The sequence below is a fragment of the Myotis myotis genome, unplaced genomic scaffold, assembly GCF_014108235.1.
Source record: "Myotis myotis isolate mMyoMyo1 unplaced genomic scaffold, mMyoMyo1.p scaffold_m19_p_1, whole genome shotgun sequence".
Taxonomy (NCBI): Eukaryota; Metazoa; Chordata; class Mammalia; order Chiroptera; family Vespertilionidae; genus Myotis; species Myotis myotis.
The window spans coordinates 45,653,608-45,675,909 of NW_023416313.1; the positions used below are offsets into that span (position 1 = coordinate 45,653,608).

The following is a 22,302-nucleotide window of genomic DNA, read 5'->3' on the forward strand; positions in this document are numbered from 1 at the left end:
CCCAGAACTTTTATTTATTCTGGTGCTTTTGCTTTCTCAGGTTTGTATTCTGCTTTGTAAAATCCTCATATTACCTCTTTGGTATTATGTGGCCCCTTTTTGCTAGTCTCCAGGATATTTTACTCAAACTTCTTTTAGTCGAAAGAGTTTAAGAAAGCATCAAGATAGCTCATAGCATAGACTTTTCCGCAACAGCTAATTCTTTTGACCCATTGATCTGGCCAGTATCCACATCTTGAGGTTATTACAACTTTCTTGGAGACAAGATTTGGGGATCCTGCCTACTAACTACCCTGGTGGTACCTCTAATATAGTCTTGAGTGATTTAAGTTAAATAGGGCTTAAAACTATGTGATATTCCCAGCTGCTGTCAACCTCCATTCCTTCCCCCCAAAATGACTCATATTTCTACTAATTAACAAATAAAGTTTTAATTTTTTGAATGGCCAATAAATAAATTATAGTTGACATTCAGAAGAATGTATACATCCTATTTGTCATTCATTTTTTAAAAATATTTTTTATTGATTTTAGAGAGAGAAGAAGGGAGAGAGATAGATAGAAACATAGGTGAGAAAGAAACATAGATCAGCTGCCTCCCACACACCCTCACTGGGAATTGAGCCTGCAACCTGGTCATATGCCCTGACCAGTAATCTAACCAGAGAACTCTTAGTTCATGGGTCAGTGCTAAACCACTGAACCACACCATCTTGATTGTCATTCAGTTTTTAGTAAAGATTACTTGAGAATTGACTATATATCATGCACTCTGCTAAAGTATCCAGGATACAGTTGCAGTCCTATTGTTACTCATAGTCTAATGTCAAAGACAGATAAATAAATATACAACTTTAAAGCAGTGCGATGAGTGCTGTGATCGAGGAAAGCATGAGATAACAGATAGAAAAACATGAAAAAGGAGACCTAACCTGAAGGAACTCAGCCGTCTCACCTGACTGAGGCAGGAAAAACTACCAGAAAAGGTGAAAACTGATTTGTTTTAAGAATGAGCAGTACTGAGCCAATGGAAGAAGAAGGCAGAGTAGCCGTTATTCCAGGTATGGGGTGCTGTGTGGGCAAAGAGACAAAAGCATTAGTGAGTAAGATATATTCAAGGAAGTACATGTGGTTGAAAGTAGTTATGGCATAGGAATCAAGCCGGGGACAGGTGAACGGTGAGGTTACAGATGTGAACAGAAGCCATATCATGAGTGGCATATAGCAAGGTCATAAGACACATCCCCAGGCAGGAGTGAACACACTTTGTCAGTGCCACCTTAAGGTATAATCAGAATCCAAACAGTTCTTGCCATCTTTACTGCTGCCTCTCTCGTTCTATCATGAGCTCTCACATGGAACTTGTAAGTTAGGAGGTCTTATGTCCTTGACCCTCTTCAGGCTGTTCCTAACACAACAGCCATCGTGCTTAGAACATAAGCAAATCCTGCCATTCAGTGGCTTCCCATGTACTCAGCATACAAGCCCAAGTACTTCTAGTTCCCTCATGCTTATTACCCTTTAAGATACAGGGTAGTTTACTAATTTATGTTGTTTATTGTTATCTCTCTTAGTAGAATGGAAACTCCGTAAGTGCCGGAACCTTTGTCTATTTTATTCTCAAGTGTGTCATCAACACCTAGGACTATGCCTATTAATAAATTTTCAGTATTTGTTGAAAGAATGAATGACTGGGCCCCCAGATATATCATGATAATTATCTCATTTGTCACTGTTTAATGAGTTTATGTTGACCATCCCCATCTTTGTCCTCCTTTCCCCTACCTTACTCCACGCCTACTTCAAACCATTATGCTTTCAAACCACTGATGCTGAAATGAACTGGTTTTATGAATTGTATTAATCTCTTTGTCTCCCAAAGAGATTTTTGTTCTTAGTCAAACTTGGACTCAGTAAATTTATGCTTTTTTTTTTCTTGTGTCAGCTCCCCTTGCCTGTGATGAGTTCTGTGAGAACATGATTAGACCCATGTGTGTGAGCCAGGGGTGAAATCTTGGCCTTTCAGAGAGAGGAGAGCAGTGTTCTGACTAACTGTAACAGGATCTGAATCAAAACAGTCACTGGGTTCCTAGTGTAAAATCACATTCTCATTTTTTAAAGCCAATGTCTCCATTCCCTGGGATTGGTCATATTCTGGCTCTTGGTGCTGCTGCTTTCATGCTGTGAAAATGAACTGCTCTATTTTCTCAGGCTCCATAGGGGCATTAAGCATTTGATTTCTTCACAAATAGAACAGAGAAACAGAGCCATAGAATAACATTGTGGACACATTTGACAATATTTATTTAGTGAGTAAAAGAGTTAGACCTTTTGTTACGTTGTCTGCTCTCCCAGTCAATAAATGTTATTGTGACCATTGGGCAATGTTTGAAATCAGCCTATTCTGGTTATGGGGATATTCATTACCTTCATGATAATGTGCAGCAGATTATAAACAGTTATTTTCATCTACTATGAAAGGTGAGAAATGGTCTTCTACATAGCCTCTCAAGGTTGCTTTCAGATCTTTCGTCTTCATATGCTGAATGCTGTCTAGGTGAACAGCATACTGCTAAGCAGTTAAGCAGAGACAGCACAATGCCTGCTTTTAAGGTGCTTTTCTTGCTTATGTTAACACCAATCAATATCCCTATTGCTATTATTACCACTTATTGAGCTGCTACTATGCAGCAACCACTGCAAGATGCTTTGCTTCTGTTATTTCATTGAATGGTTCCAATACTCGTCAAGGTAGATGTGTATCTCTGTTGTTGATTACAAAATTGGATGCAGAGAAGATAAGTAACAATAAACAAATAATAAGTAAGCAGTCATACATCAAGCTAGAAGATGTGTAATGTGGCCACTTGGTGTTTAGTCGCTAGGGTGAATAACAGGGCAATGAAGGCACTTCACTCAAAGAGCTTACCTTTTAGTAGAAATTTTTATCCAGCAAAGCGAGTTGGTTTCTTTGACTAATCTTAATTCCCACCTGGGGCTATGACTTGATAGCAATATGAGTATTTTCTTCATGTGGTTTTGTTACCTTTTCCCACAGAAAGGAGCTGGATATCACCTGGATCTCTTTTGGGTGGCCATCCTCATGGTGGTGTGTTCCTTCATGGCTCTTCCATGGTACGTGGCTGCGACTGTCATCTCCATTGCTCACATCGACAGTCTGAAGATGGAGACAGAGACCTCTGCCCCTGGAGAACAGCCCAAGTTTCTTGGAGTGAGGTATGTGAAGTCAGAAGACAGTGACTCTACAGAACACTGCGTGCACACATCCATGTCAATCATAAGGAAATGGGAAAATATGGAGGAGAAAGGGCTAGTGATGATTAATTTATTCCCATACTTCCTTTTCTAGAAAGGACTAAATTTTTCATCAGAGAGTTCTCAATAATTTTTTTTTTGAGTTCGCTTCTTATGATAACTAAATTTTCTTTGATTTATGAAAGGCTAAGTGATACAATGTAAAAATGCAAACAGGTCACTCATTTCTTCAACATGCAGGTCCTTCTGATGCTGTGGTACTGACTCTAGCATATCATATATAAAGACCAAACCCTTTCATCTTTGGCCCTTTTGAGACTCCCTAAAACTCTCGAGTTGGCTTATGATTTTTAAGATTCTATGAAGGGAAAAGAATTCTTACTTTCCAGTTCATTTTTGATCCCCATAAGCCTGAGAAACTTTGACTTTTGGCTGTTAAACTTGAGTAGCCATGAAGGACTTTACAGGACCTTTATATGCTGTTGTCTACTTTTTACAGCAAACCCTGCCCCTCAGTGCTGGGGTGAATAGCTCACATGACAGAGCCACCGTTTCCCACGCCACAACAGTGGGTGATTCTTTCTTGGGGGCCGGGGGAGGGGGTGTTGTATGGGAATCATATTTGTTAAAAAGTACTTTTGTTGTTGTAGATTTGGAAATTAGACTGATGAGATTTTATTGCACTTATGAAATTTCCCTGAGCTGTTTATTAATTAGAATGTGGGACAATGTAATATCTGTCTCCTGTGAAAGAAGGTGTAATTACACAACAGTTCAAGTTGTTTAAAAAATAAGGGCTTCAAAGAGGCCCATAATTGTTGGGCCAAGAGCAAGTGATTTTTTTCTTTTCTTTCTTGATTCTAAAAGGAGCATCGGATTTAGCAGAATCAGTTTCCCCTTGATGAATTAAAATCACATATTGCAATAGTTTTAAGAGAATTTTATATTTATGTTGAGCGTATATGCTGTCCTTGAGGTATTAATTACATATGATATCAACACCTTTGCTATGTTAGCCAAACATTGATTTGGTCAATGTATAGTCTTTTTTGAAGGTGGAAAAACAAGAGGTAGATTGGTAATCTTTTGATTTGGTTTCAGGGAACAAAGAGTCACTGGAACCCTTGTGTTTATTCTGACTGGCCTGTCAGTCTTCATGGCTCCCATCTTGAAGGTAAATATGTGAAATATTTTGTCCTTTTCCAATACTGGCAGATCACTGGTATGTGAAGAGTAGAATTTCTTGTGAAACATCTGCAGGACTCTCATTAGTTCTGTAACGCACTGAAGCAGGGGTCAGATAGAATGAGGACTTTAAAAAACTTTCATCTTGGTTTTCTTCTCACTCCTATACTCTATCATTATTGTTATTATTATTGTTGCAATTAGTTGGTTTAAACTATATTAAATTACCAGTATTCCAACCTTTCACCTATGAAAATGGCAACTGCATATGATTCAACCTGATTTTCCTCCACCCCACATATTTTATCCCCTTAGTTTTCTTTCATCCTTTCTTCCCATCACTTTCCATTTACTTTCTCTAATTCCCGCCCCCTTTTCTCCCCATAATAGACCCCTGGATAACATGAGTGACTCAGGATAATCATTTTGCAATTTTTCTCCTATTCTTAATCATTACTGACTATTTCTATTTTCTTTGAATAAGAAGGCCTAATATTCACAAAGGGCGAATACAGTAAAATTATTGATTTATAATTAGAAAACTTAGAATTGAACTTTTTTTCAAATTATAAGAGAAAGTTTATTTAGAAAGTTACAGAGGTAGTCGAAGTGAGACAGCGGGGCTGTGCAGGCTCAGGGAACAAGTTATAGATGCAAAAGAAGGGGCCTTGGAGCTTAGAGGAAGGAAAGGCAAAGGTAACGTGCCTTGGGGGGAAGAAAGGGTGGTCAGGAAAGGGGAAAGGCTTGGACTTGCTTCCGAGAGAGAGAGAGAGAGAGAGAGAGAGAGAGAGAGAGAGAGAGAGAGAGAGCGCGCACATGCCTAGAATTAAATTTTTGAAGAAGGGAAATGATATAGTAGATTTTTTAGAAAGTTATGAGTCAATATAAAGGTTTGATTGATAGGGTGAATGTCTGCCTAAATAGATAAATATAAACTACATGTGAAAGCCTACTTAGAAACAGAAATAGGACTAACACAGGTTCAGATTAATACATACTTGTCATGAAACTTCCCGTTTTCTTTTGTAACACAAGCATTTTATTTTCTTGTGTATCATATAATCAGTACTAGCCAGTTATTGATAATTTGTATCTTATGCTTTGAACCACAATGCAAAGCACCACAGTCACCTATAAACCAATAGCCATAAACAACTGTTAGCAATATCCTTCCAAAGTTTTTTTCTGACAATTTTTTTATTTTTAAACAATTCTAATTTATAAGGTTTTTAAAATGCGTATTTAATTGCACAAGTAAAAACAATACAGGACAAATGGTGAAAGGCTAAAACCATCCATTTCTCTCAGGTTAGAACATTATATGTCAATCACCAATCAGATGAATTTGAGAACAATGAAATTATAAATTCTTAACATATAGATAAGATTGACTTTGCCTTTAGGATACTTAGATTAATGCATAAATTATGCACAAAATACCTGGTGAACAGTTAAAAGATTTAAATATTCATCTTTCATCCTTGGTTTCCACAATGTCAATTAACTGGTTTAATTCCTTTTTTGACTGCAATCAGGAGGGAATATGTATCTCATGCAACACATGGAGTAGTAAAATTAAAAACAACTTTACATAAGACATTTCTGATTATAGAGAGAGGACCTTAAAAGAGTATAGATCTTATGTTCTACAGCAGCAATTTTCAACCTTTTTCATCTCCCGGAGCACATAAACTAATTACTAAAATTCTGCCACACACCAAAAAAATATAACTTTTGCTGATTTTACAAAAAAACAGATAAAGTTTTGATTCACTATCAGTGAATGGCTATTGTGTTGGCTGTTGTCATTTTTTATTTGACACCGTAAAGGAAAATAAGTCAGTTCCCCTGACTAAATAATCAGGTATTGCATGTTTTAAAATTCCTCGCAGTACAGCCCCAGCAAGGTGGCTCAGTTGGTTGAGCATCTTCCCCCCAATACCAAAAGGGTTTCAGGTTCAGTTACTGGTTAGGGTGAGTGGTGGTGGTGGGGCAGCTGCTTGATGTTTCTCTGTCACACTGATATTTCTCTCTCTCTAAAATCAATTTTTAAAAAATTCTTGCGACAAAGATTGAAAATCCCCGTTCTACATGGACAGGGGGAAATCTACTGTTGCTCTTGCCAGTGCACAGCAAGTAGTGGGGTAGGGCTCCCCAGCATTAAATCCACTGCCAAAGTGCTTTCTGTTCCTGTGCTGTCCCAGAGACAGCAGCACATCAGCTGATGGGAAAATCTAGTGACAACTTTTTACCACATGGACACAGACCTCATCTGCAGAGATCAGTTATTAGAGAGGTCATTGCTGCAGTTCTGACCCCATGTGTGGGAAGCTGTATTGGGAATGAATCTGCTCCTGGGCTCCCTGGAGGTGGGCTTGCTTGGCACACTGCGAAGTTTCTTTTATGGGGTCTTTTATACTTGGCCATTATTAGACAAGGGATAATATACAAAGATCTTTCCACCAGTTCATATTTACTCATCTCCGCCACACACACACCCATTGTTTCTTTTATTTTTATACTAGAGGCCCAGTGCACGAATTCGTGCACCAGTGGGGCCCCTTGGCCCGGCCTGTGGGATCAGGCCAAAACCAGCTCTCTGACATCCCCCGCGGGGTCCCAGATTGCGAGAAGATGCAGGCCAGGCTGAGGGACCCCACCAGTGCACGGTCAGGGCCAGGGAGGGATGCGGGAGGTTGGCCAGCTGGGGAGGGACTGTGGGAGGGCTCCAGGATGTGTCCGGCCTGTCTCACTCAGTCCCCATTGGCTGGACCCCAGCAGCAAGCTAACCTACCGGTCGGAGTGTCTGCCCCCTGGTGTTCAGTGCACGTCATAGCGACTGGTTGACTGCCCCCTGGTGGTCAGTGCACATCATAGCAACTGGTCAGCCAGTCTACCGTCTGCCCCCTGGTGGTCAGTGCACATCATAGTGAGTGGCCTTAGCATATCATTAGCATATTATGCTTTGATTGGTTGAATGGATGACCAGACACTTAGCATATTAGGCTTTTATTATATAGGATTATTTATTTTCATTAGCACAAAGTCAGATGTGTTTAAAGTTCTTTAGTTGTTACAACAAATTGGCCTTCATCTTGGAGAGACTGTCAGCTGAGGAATCATGTGTGACTCCAAAAAGACACAGAGAATAGATACTGTATAAGTTGCTATTTTTCGGATGAGATGCAAAACTCACATTTTCAACAATACTTCCTGTTTTCTCACCATGCACCCAAATATGGCTGAAGAGGAATTAAAGCTGAAAACATTTTTGTTCTTTCTTTTCCAGTGATTCTTTTTGCCTCGGATATGCAAAGCACCTTAGTATCTGCAGGAACAAATTAGAATGCAGAGAAAGGAAAAGGAGAGATGTAAGGGATCAAAGGGATCAGTGAACATGAGCTCACTTTTCCTTTGACCTCCCTTAAGTGATCCAAGCTTTGCTCACCCTCATTAAGCTGCTAGAGTCCATAACTGTGGCTCTTTCCACCTCCTACTTTAGGTCAATGCAAAGAGTCATTGTAGGGATAAGGGAAAAAGGCAGTCCAGCAAACAGTTTTATTAGGCAAGACTTTGCCCAAAATGTGGGACATGAAATTGTTTTGTTAATATAGTTTCCAACATATTGTGGGAAACCTAGATTTAAAAACAAGAGTAAAATAGTAGTATAGCAATGACTACTGTGGTTGTTTCTTTAAGTAATTACAACTATTCTTTACTTTAACAATCATCGCTGATAAAGTCAGCTAATTTTATTTATTTACATTTATTTTTTTGTTTTTATAAATGAGTTTGTTTTCGTTGATTTTATAGAGAGAGGAAGGGAAAGGGAGAGAGAAAAAAAATCAATCGACTGCCTACTGCATGCCCTCTATTGGGGATCCAGCCGACAACCTGGGCATGTGCCCTGACCAGGAATAAAACCAGGTCCGTTTGGTGCATGAACCAACTGAGCCACACCAGCCAGGGCAAAGCAGCTAATTTTAGACCACATGTCCTTTTTATCATTAAAGTTTGATGTCATATGCATTCACCACAGAACTTTTGTAGCTCATTTGAAAAGTCAATGCAGGAAGAAGGAGATGTTAAGGGTAGAGTTAAACTAAAACCTAAGTTACCCGTGAATCAGAGTTACAATTAAAAGTCAAGATTAACAATTAACCTCAGAATTTACACAGAAAAGCATGATGGCGGTTACCTTGGAGGAGGGAAACTTCCCTCCCACCACCCTCACCATGTGACTGTGTGTGTTTTAAAGAAACAGGTGGCACCTTTAGAGAATGGTTTTGCTTAAGAGTTTGCCTTAAAAGGCAGATCAAATGAATGGGATCGAGAGAAATGTGTGACTTTTACTTTTTAAAATGAAATGGCTCAACTTGTAATCCCTCACAAGTTTAATGGCCTGAGATGATCCTAGTAATTTTCTCCCATGCATTAAGCTGTATAGGAAGTTGTTTCCTGCCCCTGCTTAGGCAGGCTTACTTTGAACATGAAGTTTATGACCTCTGTTTTGATCTCTTTGCCAAAATCTGTCTTTTTTACATGGAAGAATATAAGGAATCATAGTGTAGTAGCTTTATTAAGTTCACAAGGATACCCCTTGACCTTAGCCAGCTACGTCTTACATGCCTCAGATCTCACTACTGATTCAATGCAGAACTGTTGGGAAGCAGGCATAACTGGCTTCCCAGGCTGGTTAAACCTTTCAGATGTGTGTTTCTGTTTGGGAGACTAAAGAGCAGCAAAAGATGAAAGGTAGCTTACTTTTCTCATTCCTCTGGCAAGCCTAAAGAAATAAAGATCGTGTAAAGTTCACAGCTACCTCTGTTGCCTTTGCTTGAAGTAGTTTATCAGTAGGAGGAGTGGTGGCCAAAATTTATCTTTCAGATTGGTTTAGTGTTCTAAAATGTGAAGGGTAGCAAAGAATTAGTACTTGGCAAACATTGGTTGAACTCCGACAATATGCCACACACCCTGCTCATTAACAGGGGAATACAGATAAACAATAGTGATGATGATGATGATGATGATAGCTTCCATTTATTGAGCTTCCATTTATTGAGCTTGGTATTGGACTAAGGGCTCAGTACAGATTTTTAACATTTAGTTCTCCAATAACACTTACAAAACTATCTTAATAATTGCACTCATTTTTCAGATAAGAAAAATGATGAATAACCAGTCAGGTCACAACATTCTTCAATGGCAGAGCCAAGATTTGATCTTAGGCAGTCTGGCTCCAAAGGTTGATTTCATAACCATCAGAGTTTACCTCCTTTTAAAATAAAACAGGACTTACTGTCAAATAATTCATTCAGTTTCGTTTCCCATGAGGCAATCTTTTCCAGCCTCTTTGATCCATTTCCCAACTCTCCCACGTGGAGAGAAATGTGGCATTTTCACAAACTGATCGTACCTCACTCCACAGTTTCTTCAATGACGAGGCAGCAGTGTGCAAGTCAGCAACTTTCATATTAACCCAGACTTGTAAGGCTTCAGGGCACTGGGATGTTATTTTAATAACATGTTCCTAAGGGCAGCTGTTATAGTTGAAAGGGCAATACTGTAGAGCTTATATAGAACCCAGGCTTCAAGTCTGACCGTTGCAGCAATCCTTCTGGTCTATACTCCGGTCCGTGTCCTACCCACCCCCTCTCTCTGGCCCCCCCGGAGGGACCAAAGAGAGTTGTGCTTTGCAGCTGCAGGCTTTTGACTTGGCAGTGCCGGTCCTGATAATGACATCAATGCCACATTTATCAGTTATTGAAGATTATTAGGCAGACCTATGCTGTCTGATTTCTGTGCCCATGCTCTTAAATAGGACTTTGTTCAGAGTTTTATACCCCACCCCCTCACCCTCTACCACCCCCCCTCCCCCGCCACACACACACACATACATTATTTTGCTGGGAGGCCTCACTCCTGTACTGAAGTCTGTGCTGTGGATACCTACAATCTATCTTTGTTATTAGACTTACCCTTTGCATTTTTTTTCCTTATGGGAATAATCTAACACTATCAGAAAAATCAAAGGGAAGGAGAAGTGAAAGAAAGTGGAATGACAGTCACCAGAATTTGGTCATTTCAATTACCTAGCCTGAATCTGACCTAGTCTCAGTATGTTCGTCTTCATTGACTTCATCTCAGTTTCATTATTCTATCTGGTTGTAGGATCAAGCATGCAATTTTTTTTCATTTTTATGTTTATTAAAGGCATTATAATATTTTTTATAATTATACTTTTTGGCTTTCTGGGTATGATTGATTAAATAATTTTCTTTGCATAATTTTATCATTTGGCAATTCTTATTATGCCTATAAACCTAGTATACCTTGTGTTTTAATTTCTCCTGTCTTGCTTTGTAAAAATAGGTCTCTCCTCTTACTAGGTATATTATTTTAACTTAAAAGAGGATCCCATTTTTTAAAAACACATTCTTCTTTCCATCCTGGGGCAAAATTTTTGTTGTGATGAATGATTCCATTGTAATGAATTTTTAAAGATTGACCTTCTTGTGTGACTCATTAACCAAATCCAATAAGAAATATCCTCTAACTCAGTAATTCTGTTAAAATTTATCAAGATTTCCACACTGGAAGATTTTTATTGAGACACTTCATTACTGTACAGAAAATGGTGAATTTCACAAGGCATCTGTATCACAGTGAAGTTGGCCGAAAATCTAATTAATAGTCTCTCTTGTATGTACTGTTTCCTTTTCACCACTGGATCATTTTTTAAAACATCTTCATATTTGAAGCTGTTTTCCTACCCATATCCCATGCCGTTCTGAGTTATTGGTGAATTCTGAATTTTTTTGTGGTGGATTCAGTAACATTTGTCATCGTAAGTTCAGAAAGAATAGGCCTGGGCACAAGCACAGCTTGCCTCAACTTTGGCATTAGAACCACATTAGAGAAAATATGAGCGAAGCCAAGGTGAGGGGTGGACACAGGGCCACGATCACCTTTGTGATTATTTCCCTTCAAGCCAGGAGAGCACTTTATACAGATTAAAAAGTAACTCCTGCAGGGCTTCTAACCAGTTTCCCATGAACTGTATGTCTCTTTCCCCCCTCCCACCTTTCTTTTCTCCCCAAGAAATTAGAAATAAAATGACAAGAAGGAAATCATCCTGTATTAAGGAACCATGGCAGTGCCCCTACCTGTGGAATGTATTTTAAAAATTAAGAAAGGAGTCAAAGCGATAAAGTGGTGCCGTTGTTAGTTTCATTTCTTATTTTATTGTTGTCAATTTATACAGAGTAATGGCAAGGAATGGAACATTCGCATTCTAAAAGGAATAAAGGCACGTGTCAGAACTCCAGTGGCTGGAGCGTGATGTGCTCACCTCTTTGGGGGGACTAGTGGGTATTGCAGCACACAGGGCTCCCCCACCACTCACACCATCCCTCGCACCTCCTTCAACGTTCAATGTCATTTACTTTTCTTTGAGCTGAAGGTCAAATTACCTATGTTAAAATTCTTAGTCTTTTTTAGAAGCATGTGATGTTTTATGGACATAAGTGTATTTATTCCATATAAACTTAACAATCCCTCTAACAAACCAATAACAATTGGAGATCCCTGTGATATTTTGAAATTTGCTATTTCCCCAATAGTGACCAAAGGCTCTCATACTGATACTGAGGTAATCACAAAGAAAGACTGATAGAAATTGTGCATCACTTAACACATGCAATAGTTCTTTAAAAATGACTCTAAAGTCATTCTGTTTTCTTGCTACGATAGCCTACTTTATGTAGATGAGGTAAGACTGGGCTTAATTGATTGTGGTTTTAGCTTTGAAAACTCCTGAAGTTACTTGAGCTCCTTTTCAAACTGGAACCTTGGGAACCTTTGTTGGTGCAGATAGAAGACTTCCCAGAAGCTCATCCTTGACACGCTTCATCCTAGGAGTCCTAGGGAAGTGTCAAAGGTCTAGGAATAGATAAAACTTTCAAACAGCACAGTGGAACGTCCCAGTCCCATTGTTAAACTGCTTTGTATAATGTAAAAAGACTCCTGCTAATTAAAGCATGAAATGTATTAATTTAGTTCTGAAAGCTGTGTATTAATCCCTGTGTGGAATTAATTGCTTGCAGATGCTTGATGCTCCTTTCAAGCGGTGTTCTCATTAGTGAGTTCCCAGTATTCCTGAGGAGAAGAAAGGGGACAGTCGTTTGATGCTTTAGTTGAAAGAAGCATTTAAACACCAAGTAGATAGATCATTTGGTGAAAATTATTAAGGAAAAAAATCAATAGACTGTTGGGCAAAGAACTTGGCCTCAGGAGTGAGGTGACAGACCCTCTGCCCCTCTTTCTACCTCACAGCTCATGCAGACATCTGGCTTACATAGTCATTCCTTTTAAGGCGAAAAGCAAACAGACTTTTTCCCCATTAAAAACACTACTTATTACGGTCATGCATGCTCATTGTAAACAAATACAAACAGGCATCAAATGAAAATTCAGTGTCTCCTTCACCTGCATCTATTTCTAGTACAGAGGGTTGAAGTTTGTCAATGATTACTAAAGCACACTAATTAGAGATCATTATATTATCATGTTCTATCTTTTAGTTTCAGATTTAGCTTTTATTTAAACTACCCCTCTCCATTACTGTATTTGCTATTATTATTATTATTTTTAACTGGTCTCCAATTTTTTTCTTTCCTAGTTTATTCCCATGCCTGTACTCTATGGTGTGTTCCTGTATATGGGGGTAGCATCCCTTAATGGTGTCCAGGTAAGTTTTCCATAGCCACCTAAGCACAGTCAAGTTTTCCTAGTAGTGAGGCTAGTCCAGTAATCAATCTCTGAAAAGGAAAGTGCTAATTACTTGCTAAGTTTTTAAAGTGCATTTATTTTCTACTTTCTCTACCATTATCTACTTTTCATTTTCTGATTTAATTAACAAAGTTAGCTTGTGTTAACAAATGTTATCCTACATACCCATTCTTAAAATAGGCTGTTAAAGGTTATGTGATCAGGAAAGTAAGAGAGCTATGATCTACCTTCCTTTCTTCTTTCTTTCCTCCCCTTTTCTCTCTCCTCTTCCTTCCTCTTCTTTTTTTCTTTTCATCTCAAAAAGGAAATCAGCCCTTTCAGTGTACTCTTCAAGATACTATTTGCCATTTGCCTTTACCTATACTAAGAACAGGTTCTTCTTACGTGATGTACTTTTTACATGACTGGATTCAGTGATCAAAGTTTTGAACCAATAAAAGAATAAAGTCATTGTGGTTTATGTATTATTTTGTTGAAATCTTCAGCTATTCACAACTTTGGTAAACTGTCCCCCTTTAAAAAAAAGTCATTAGAGAAAACTTTGTCTTTCCATTGAGGTTTAATTTAATTGGCACTGGGAAACTGAAAGTCCTTCTGCTGATTTCTGGCATCTTGTTAGCTGAAGCCTTATTTAGCACTTAGTAACGTTTTAATGGGAAAAGACAGCATGTTCTGCGAACATCATAACAATTTATTTAAACCCGTTCATAATTGTCCTTGCTTTCATTTCATTTATTGAGTTTAGATTAATTTAGTATTATAGTCAGCTAGAGCTGGACAAGTGGCCAGACTCCCCAAAAGAGAAAAGGCTACTTTATTTTTCCTTATTTAGGCCCATTAAATAGAGTTCTTCACCATTTGGTTATTTGTTACAAAACACAAGGCGGTTTTCAGAGATTGGACTAGATGACGATGCATGCATGTTTATTTGTGCCTATGAAACTTTGGGACAGATAAATGTATCAAAATATTATATTTGTTCCTGGCATTGTATATATTGTTTACTCTCCTAAGTGGAAAGATGTGAAAATAATGTACCTCTAAACTAATAGTGCTTATTTTTGTTTAGCTTTGAAAGGTCAGTCTAGATAAGAAGTTTGATTGTATGCATTCTAAATGCTTGATTGATGGTTAGAGCTCAGTACATTGTTTATTAAATAGAGGAAAGACATCTATATCACAATGACGGGGAAACCCTTTGTGAAGGGAAAGATAGTCGCGTTCTAAAACTCGGCTGTTGTCCCTGTTGCCTTTTCTCTCTTTTCCTTACTTTCCTCTTGATTCTTCCTCTTTTAGAACTTTTGGCAAGATTTGATTTTAGCAGGAAATTTTGTAACCTGATCTTTATAAGCAGCAAGGCGCGCAGAGACTGTTGTCTGTGATAGTCTCGTTTTCTTTTACACTTCTCCCTTTCCTCCAGAGAGAAAGCAGGGATATTATTTCAGAGTTCTTGTTGCATAATAATTCACTTTAGCAGTTATGTACTGAGCATCTTTCATCGGAAAGATCGTATGATGGGTCTGGAGATATCATCCTTATAATCATCATCAGTGTAAATTCAACAGCTATTCCGTGAAGCACAGCACCTGGCACCCAGGTGCTCAGCAGTAGTTTCAATACCTGCTTATCCATGACAGTATGACAGCCTCTCCAGGATTCTGGTATCTGGTTGTGGACACTCTGAAACTCACTGTAATTAATAGTCACATGGCTTTTCTCTTTTAAAAATGGTAGTGCATTGCTGAATGTATTACTTATGCCATAGATAATGTGGAGTTTATGAAAATGCCAGTGCATCCCCACTTTCAAGTTGGATACTTCCTTTTTGTCTGTGAAACATCCCTGAAATGTACGTGACACATAGCTGCATCTCCTCCTCTTTCAGATAAGACAACAAAGGTAGTATAAGATGCATTAGTGTAGGATACATTAGTTATGTGTCTTGCTTCTGCATATCATTATTAAAGTAGTCACAAGATCCTCTGTCCCAAGACTCAGATAGTATAGATAGAAAGAGACGAACGTCTAGAATTTATATTGTGCTTTGGAACTTTATTCTTGGAGGCCACTTTATCTCATTTTGTCTGCATAACGTTCCTGCAAAGTAATGAAAATCGGAAGACTCCTACAATGTCTAATGGTGCTGGTTAGGCTAAATTTCTGCACTCCTTGACCACTGTCCTCTGGAAAAGATACTGCTTGCCCAAATTATAGGGTATGAGTCACTAGTGGAGGGTTGGGCATAATGGAAATGACCTCGTGCATCTGCTTTTGAAGTAATGCAGCTGTTCTCTCCTTCCCTCTGCTCCCCAGTTCATGGATCGCCTGAAGCTGCTCCTGATGCCTCTGAAGCATCAGCCTGACTTTATCTACCTGCGCCATGTCCCGCTGCGCAGAGTCCACCTGTTCACCTTCCTGCAGGTGTTGTGTCTAGCCCTGCTCTGGATCCTCAAGTCAACCGTGGCTGCTATCATTTTTCCAGTCATGGTAGGGATTTCTTTCATTGAACCTACCCATGAGGTCATACCAATATCATGTGGTTATGGTGATATGGGAGACACAGGTATCTTTTATGTGTGGTTCCAGTTTTTTCCAGCTTTGACTAAATCATTTAGATTGGCTCAGTTGTAATTTAAGGTTCCTCTGTCTGTGACTATCTACACTGGACCTCAGAGTCAGACTAAGCTGAGTTCAGATTCCGGCCCTGGTTCGTGCTGGATGGTGAAACTCCCTGAGCTGTCATTGACTTATCCATAAGCTGAGGAATGTTATTATTCTGAGCATCAATAATGAATATCAAGTATATAGCACAACGCCCGGCACATAGTAGACACCAGTACACATTGATTATTTTTAAAATACAATAGAATTATGTACAATAGAGTCAATGTAACAAAGTTATGGCAGATTTCAGTCCAAATAATAGCGGACAAATTGGGAAACTTATGAGAGGCTATCCAGTGAATTAGAAGAAAAGGAATGAGAAGTTTTGCTTTTGAAGGTCTCGCTAGTTTCATCATGCTAAATGGAAGCCTGGGCTCTCTATCCTTGCTGTGATATGGTGAGATGTACTGGGTGAAAAGGTGGAAGGATTAAGAAGTAGACTAGTAGTTACAAGACAGACACGGGGACGTAAATGACAGCATATGAAATGTAGTCATTAACATTGTAATAACCGTGAATAGTGCCAGGTGGGTACTGGAAATATCAGGGGGATCACTTGGAAAGTATATGATTATCTAACCACTATGCTGTACACCTGAAACTAATACAAAATAATATTGAATGTGAAAGATGGAAAAAGAAAATTCAAGCTCTGTATTTGGTTTCCTTATTGAATTTTATACTTTACCATAGCTTTCCATTTCTTGCAAGAAAATATATATACAAAGCCAGCCTCAAGTCTGCTCTGTCACCGCTAGGGCTTTGGAAACAATTTTCATACATAAACCATATTATATTTTTTATAAAAATTCTCTTAGTCAGGATTATTATTTTGTTTTATGGTTATTTATTATTTATAATTGTGTGGGGGTTTTTTTCTCCAAGGATGCAGGGATAATGATATAAAATACTAGTGATATTAGTAGTCATATTTTTTTCTTGATAATCCCCTATATCTCTTTTTATCTTTTTGTTTTTATGTTATTCTGTTTTATTTTTTAATTATTTAAATTATAATTTACATTCAATATTATTTTGTATTAGTTTCAGGTTTACAGCATTATGGTTAGACAATCACATACTTTACAAAGTGTTCCCCCTGATATGCCAGTACCCACCTGGCACCATACATAGTTATTATAATATTATTGACTAAATTCCCTATGCTGTACTTTGTATCCCCATGACTGTTTTGTAACTACCAATCTATACTTCTCAGTTCCTTCACCCAGTTCCCCAACTCCCTCTTCAACTCTGTTAACTTACTGAAAAACACACTGAGTGAGAGAAAAACTCCAATTTGCCTTTTGGTATAATGTACCTATCAATTAGTTTTGCTAAAGCCAAGAAAAAAACAAATTTAGACAGGTTAAATTTGAAATATATCTAGTAACTCACTTATTGCTTGTGCTAAATAATAAAACAAAGTTTTACCTTTATAAAGTATTTTCATCTTTTGAGAGCTTTTATTTGATCCCAAAACAATCACATAAGTTCAGTAGAGCAGATTTATTAACTTGTCTAGGAAATGAAGAAACTGAAACCCAGAGAGCATATAGATAAAGACCACTGTTTATTTGAAACAGAGTCATGACTGATATGCCAGCACGTACACATTTCACCATTGAGCAAGGACATCTTTAATGTCCCTTCAGAAGTTCATCTTCAAGGGCTATTTATAGAATCAAAGATACGGAGTTGAAGAATACTGATTTTAGAGGCAGGCAGCTGGGCCCCTCCGTACGCTTCCTTTTTCTGGCTTAGTGCTTGGATGATGTACGTATGTCTATAAGCTTTAGTTTCCTCAGCTGTAAGATAGAGATCATAATATCTACTCCTTAGGTTTGTTGTGAGAATAAGAAAATACTGCCTAAGAGTTTTAGCACAGCATCTGAAACATGGTAAGTATGCAGTTAATGGTAGTTTTTTAAGTCGCTCAGTAGATTAAATGGTCTGTGCATACCCAACTGCTACTCATTATTAATACTTTAAAGATGTCTGAGTGTACTGTATGTTGCACAGATTTTCTACAACTTGTATACTGTTTTAATTTTGAGTAATTAGAAATCATATGCAGGTCATTTTTTTTTTCTTTAACTTTTTAGTTATTTTATTGAAAAGCTAAAATATGGAAGAAAATAATTTAAAAACTAACCCTTTCACATTGAGATTCTAAGTGAAATTGATGACACATTTCATTGAGCAAAACAAAGTGAGTGTCAATTAACACTTTTATAAGCCAACTTTCTCCATGAAGAAAATGTTTATGGTCCACTTAATATAAGTTCATACAAGCAAGATGAGTTCCAGCATCCTTTAGCCTTATACAAAGTAGGTTTCAGCTGCCTTTGATAGGGAAGTATTTATACCATTATGACTTCATCTGACATGGTTCCTTTCATATTTTTTATATATATTCTTTCAGATCTTGGCACTGGTAGCCGTCAGAAAAGGCATGGACTACCTCTTCTCCCAGCACGACCTCAGCTTCCTCGATGATGTCATTCCAGAAAAGGAAAAGAAAAAGAAGGAAGATGAGAAGAGAAAGAAAAAGAAGAAAGGAAGTCTGGACAGTGACATTGATGATGTAAGGAATTTCCCAGAATTCCAAAGTAACGCTAGTTAAAGAAATATATGTGAAAAATCAATTTTTTTATCCCTTATGTGAGATGTATGTCTGAGTTTCGAAAATGTTTACTTGTCCATGTTACATGTCAGTCTTCAACTTCCTTTACCCTTTATTTTCTCTCTTTAGTTTTTTATATTTTCTGAAGCCTTTCTTTAACCATTAATACACTAAAAATGATAAAGTGACTTCTGAAAACCAAACCAAAAAGAGTCCACCACATCTAAAGAACTCCAATCTCATAAATAAGTAAAAAGTTCACTTAGTGCTGCTATAAAATGTATTTGCTGTTGACAATCCAGGATTTAAATTTGAGATGACTCCAGTTTATGTAATAATGTTAAGCCTAATGTCGACAAATACTGGTGCCCTCACCTCCCGTTGTCTATGTTGGAGTAGGCCCTCAACCAAAGTCCTCTGCTATTGTTTTTATCTTTGCATTGGGCTTTGACATGATTTTGGACTATTTCTCTGGAACCCTTCAATTAAAAGGAAAGGGAATTGTACTGTAGGGTCTTTTTACATAATTGTCATAGTCCTAGATGATCCTCCTTCAGTTGGGTGATTATGTTGAAAAATAAAATAATTGCCTATTTTTTTTCTGTAGGAGACCATTTCAGAGGAATGCAGGTGCTCTGACAGGAGTCTGTAATTAGTGCTAGGAGAAAATGTGGGATTTGTTTAACACACACACACACACAGAGCCTGTCCTAGTAGTCTTTGAAAGGACTGCCAAAATGAGATTTTCTGTGTGAAGATTTGTTCTGAATTTTTCAACACAGTGAAGTATCCCCATTCTAATGGGGTCCCTGGGATCCCATTCTAAAATAGGGGTGTAGTTAATTTTTGCTGTGTACTATATACTTGATCATTTTGATGGATCATGCATACTTGTCTTCAATTGCCCAAACAGCTGTTTCTAGTATATATTTTTGTTCCTACTTTACATATGAGGAACTTTAGACGGAGAAATGCTAAGTCATTTTTTAAGTGTATGATAACAAATTCATAAATATTTGCTGATGGAAAGCTTTCCAGTTGTTCCAATATGTAGTGCCTTTCTTTTGGTGCCGCGCTAGTTTTAATTGACTCCATCCCATTAACTCAGAAGGGAGAAAGACAAATGTGAGGGAGAAAGATGGGGTAGAATTTGAAAAGTTAGCCAAGCGGGAATGATTGTATCTAAGGCTTTTCTCCTTAGTGCAGTGTAAATGACAATATGGTAAGTTTAATCAATATTGGGAGGTAGGGAGGTCTGTATAGTAACACCTTTCTTAAAACGTACAAATTTCTTCCACAGTCTGACTGCCCATACTCAGAAACAGCCCCAAGTATTAAAATTCCAATGGACATCATGGAACAGCAGCCTTTCCTAAGTGATAGCAAACCTTCCGACAGTGAGTAGAACTAACCTCTTGCTTCCCTGCTTTAATATGATTTGCACTGGCAGAGAGAAAACGTTAGAACGATCATTTACATTAACTTTCCTTCCATTTTCTTTTTTTCTCTATGCGAAGATTTACACTTAATTATTGTTTTAAAACTTCATTTTTACATTCCCTGAGCTTCCCTTTCCTTCCTTTTATCTTAAGTTTTTGCTTGGCAGTCTTTTCTCTGACCCAAGTTATCACCAGTTTCTTTCAGTTGCTAAACTCATAACCATGTCTTTAACTGATTTTTCTTTTTCCTGCTGGTGTTTAGAATTGCGGCTCATAGGACTACATCACTGTCTGTTACTGTTTGTCTTCCTTAGGCTTCAGCCAATGACCAGATCAGCCCAAAAGAGAAATTGCAACACGGGCTCTCAGTGATTAATGAATCAATGATTAATATTGAGAATTTGGAGTAATTGATTATTTTAAATTTAATTGGCAATCATAAAATAATTAACAGAAATTTCTAGGTATGATTTACAAGATTTGTGCATTTTCTCCCTCATGTCTTCCTCCTCTGCTATTTCCAAATCACCTTGGTAACTGCACTGTTTTTTCCTTAGGTAACAGCCCGCTGGCTACGGTGTAGTGATTTCTGACATGTCGCCTTTTCTTTTGTAATCAATAGCCTCCTTTAAAAGGGGGGTGGGCGGGAACCTCTGTAGTAACATTGCTGAATATCTCACAAGCTTTTCCAATAGCAGTTGTCTCCAAACTACTTTCACTTTGCGTTCTCATTGGAAGAAAATGTATTTTTTAAGATCCAGATGCACTTCAAAGTCTACTGATCTGCTAAAGGCAAAAGACAGATGAGACCTTCTCTCTTCTGTTTGACAATACCACTTCAATAACAGCTTACCGAGAGAAGTTTGAAATGAATGACTGTTTATGAAAATAGATATATGAGTTATTGATTGCTGTGTAACAAATTACTATAAAGTTTAGCAGCCGGAAACAACAAACCTGTCTTCTAACACAGTTCCTGACATTCTGAAATTCAGGAGCAGCTGATTTGGATGGTTCTGGGTCCGGGTATCTCATGAGGTTGCAGTCAAGTTCTCGGCTGGGGCCGAGTCTTGATGGGAACTGGGATCTGCTTCCAAACTCAGTCACAAGGCAGTTGGCAGATGTCAGTCCCTTGGTCTGTGGGCGCCTCCATAGAGCTGCCCATGCATGAATTGGCTTCCGCCAGAGCCAGTGATAACAGAGTGTGGAACCAAAGCAGGAACTGCAGTCTTTTATAACTGAAGCTCAAAAGCGGTATATCATCCCTTCTGCCATATTATATTAATCATACAAACCAACCCTGGTACAGTATGGGAAGGAATTATACAAGGATATGAATACCAGGGGGCAGGGAGCATTGGAATCTGGCCAGCACACTAGGTTTAAAGAATGAGAACACTCTCACCTTTACTGTCTAATCTGAACGTAGGCTATAGGTTATAACTGAGGCCAATTTCTTCTCAATCCTGTCAGTGGGATTGAGTTAATTTTTCCTTTTTAAATTCAAGGTCCCCAAACCATGTTCTAGCTTCATTATTCATCTTCAGAACATCAATAGCAAATGAAGACTGAAAGAGAGCCCATTAGGTATGTTGTCCATTGACATTGTAAGCTAGTGGAGCCCTTTCAAGTACAGTTTAAAGGCTGCTTTAGAAAAAAAAAATCCGTTAGAATTTGAGGCTCCTGGAAAAAATGTATAGCAATTATATTATCTAGTGCTAGTATTCTTAATTCTCTCAAGAATCCTTTAAGAAGGATACTTTGAAAGCTGATATATTAGAAATTCACTTAAGCAAATCACCCATGATTATTCTAACTGACATTTTTTTTTTACATTTTTAAATTAATTTTTAGAAAGAGAGGAAGGGAGAGAGAGAAACATCAATATGAGAGTGAAACATTGATCGGCTGCCTCCTACACCCCCCTACCAGGGATCGAGCCCACATCCCAGGCATGTGCTCCGACCAGGAATAGAACCAGGGGACCTTCCAGGGCACGAGGTTATGCCCAAGCCACTGAGTCACACCCACCAGGGCTAAATGACATCTTTTCTAATGTCATATTTATCTTCTATAATCCATGAAAAAAAACAAAATCGATAGAGTTGCAGTATAAATAAGTTCCTCAAAATCTTTTTATTCCCCCACAAATCACAGGACAAAGTTGTGAATGCTGAAGATGTAAGGAAATCCAAGAGTAAGCATACTTTTTAAAAATGATTCACCTCAGCTGCCTCCTTAGCGCAGTAGGCAGCGCGTCAGTCTCATAAAAATGATTCACCTCTTGCCCCTCACTGAGAGGAACATTAGTGGTTATTCCTA

At 38.2% G+C, this 22,302-nt stretch overlaps 1 protein-coding gene across 3 annotated transcripts in view; it reads left to right on the forward strand.

Moving 5' to 3' along the window:
• SLC4A4 (solute carrier family 4 member 4) overlaps positions 1-22,302 on the forward strand; it is a 440,882-nt gene that overhangs the window by 414,447 nt on the left and 4,133 nt on the right. For 2 of the 3 annotated variants that reach the window (XM_036335845.1, XM_036335853.1), the window contains 5 exons: positions 3,059-3,237; positions 4,378-4,450; positions 13,142-13,210; positions 15,565-15,738; positions 18,341-18,502. In XM_036335845.1, coding sequence (XP_036191738.1) covers positions 3,059-3,237; positions 4,378-4,450; positions 13,142-13,210; positions 15,565-15,738; positions 18,341-18,502 — 657 coding nt within the window. Of the gene's footprint in view, positions 1-3,058; positions 3,238-4,377; positions 4,451-13,141; positions 13,211-15,564; positions 15,739-18,340; positions 18,503-19,841; positions 19,939-22,302 lie in introns of all 3 variants that reach the window. The other variant, XM_036335842.1, reaches the window with a different exon arrangement.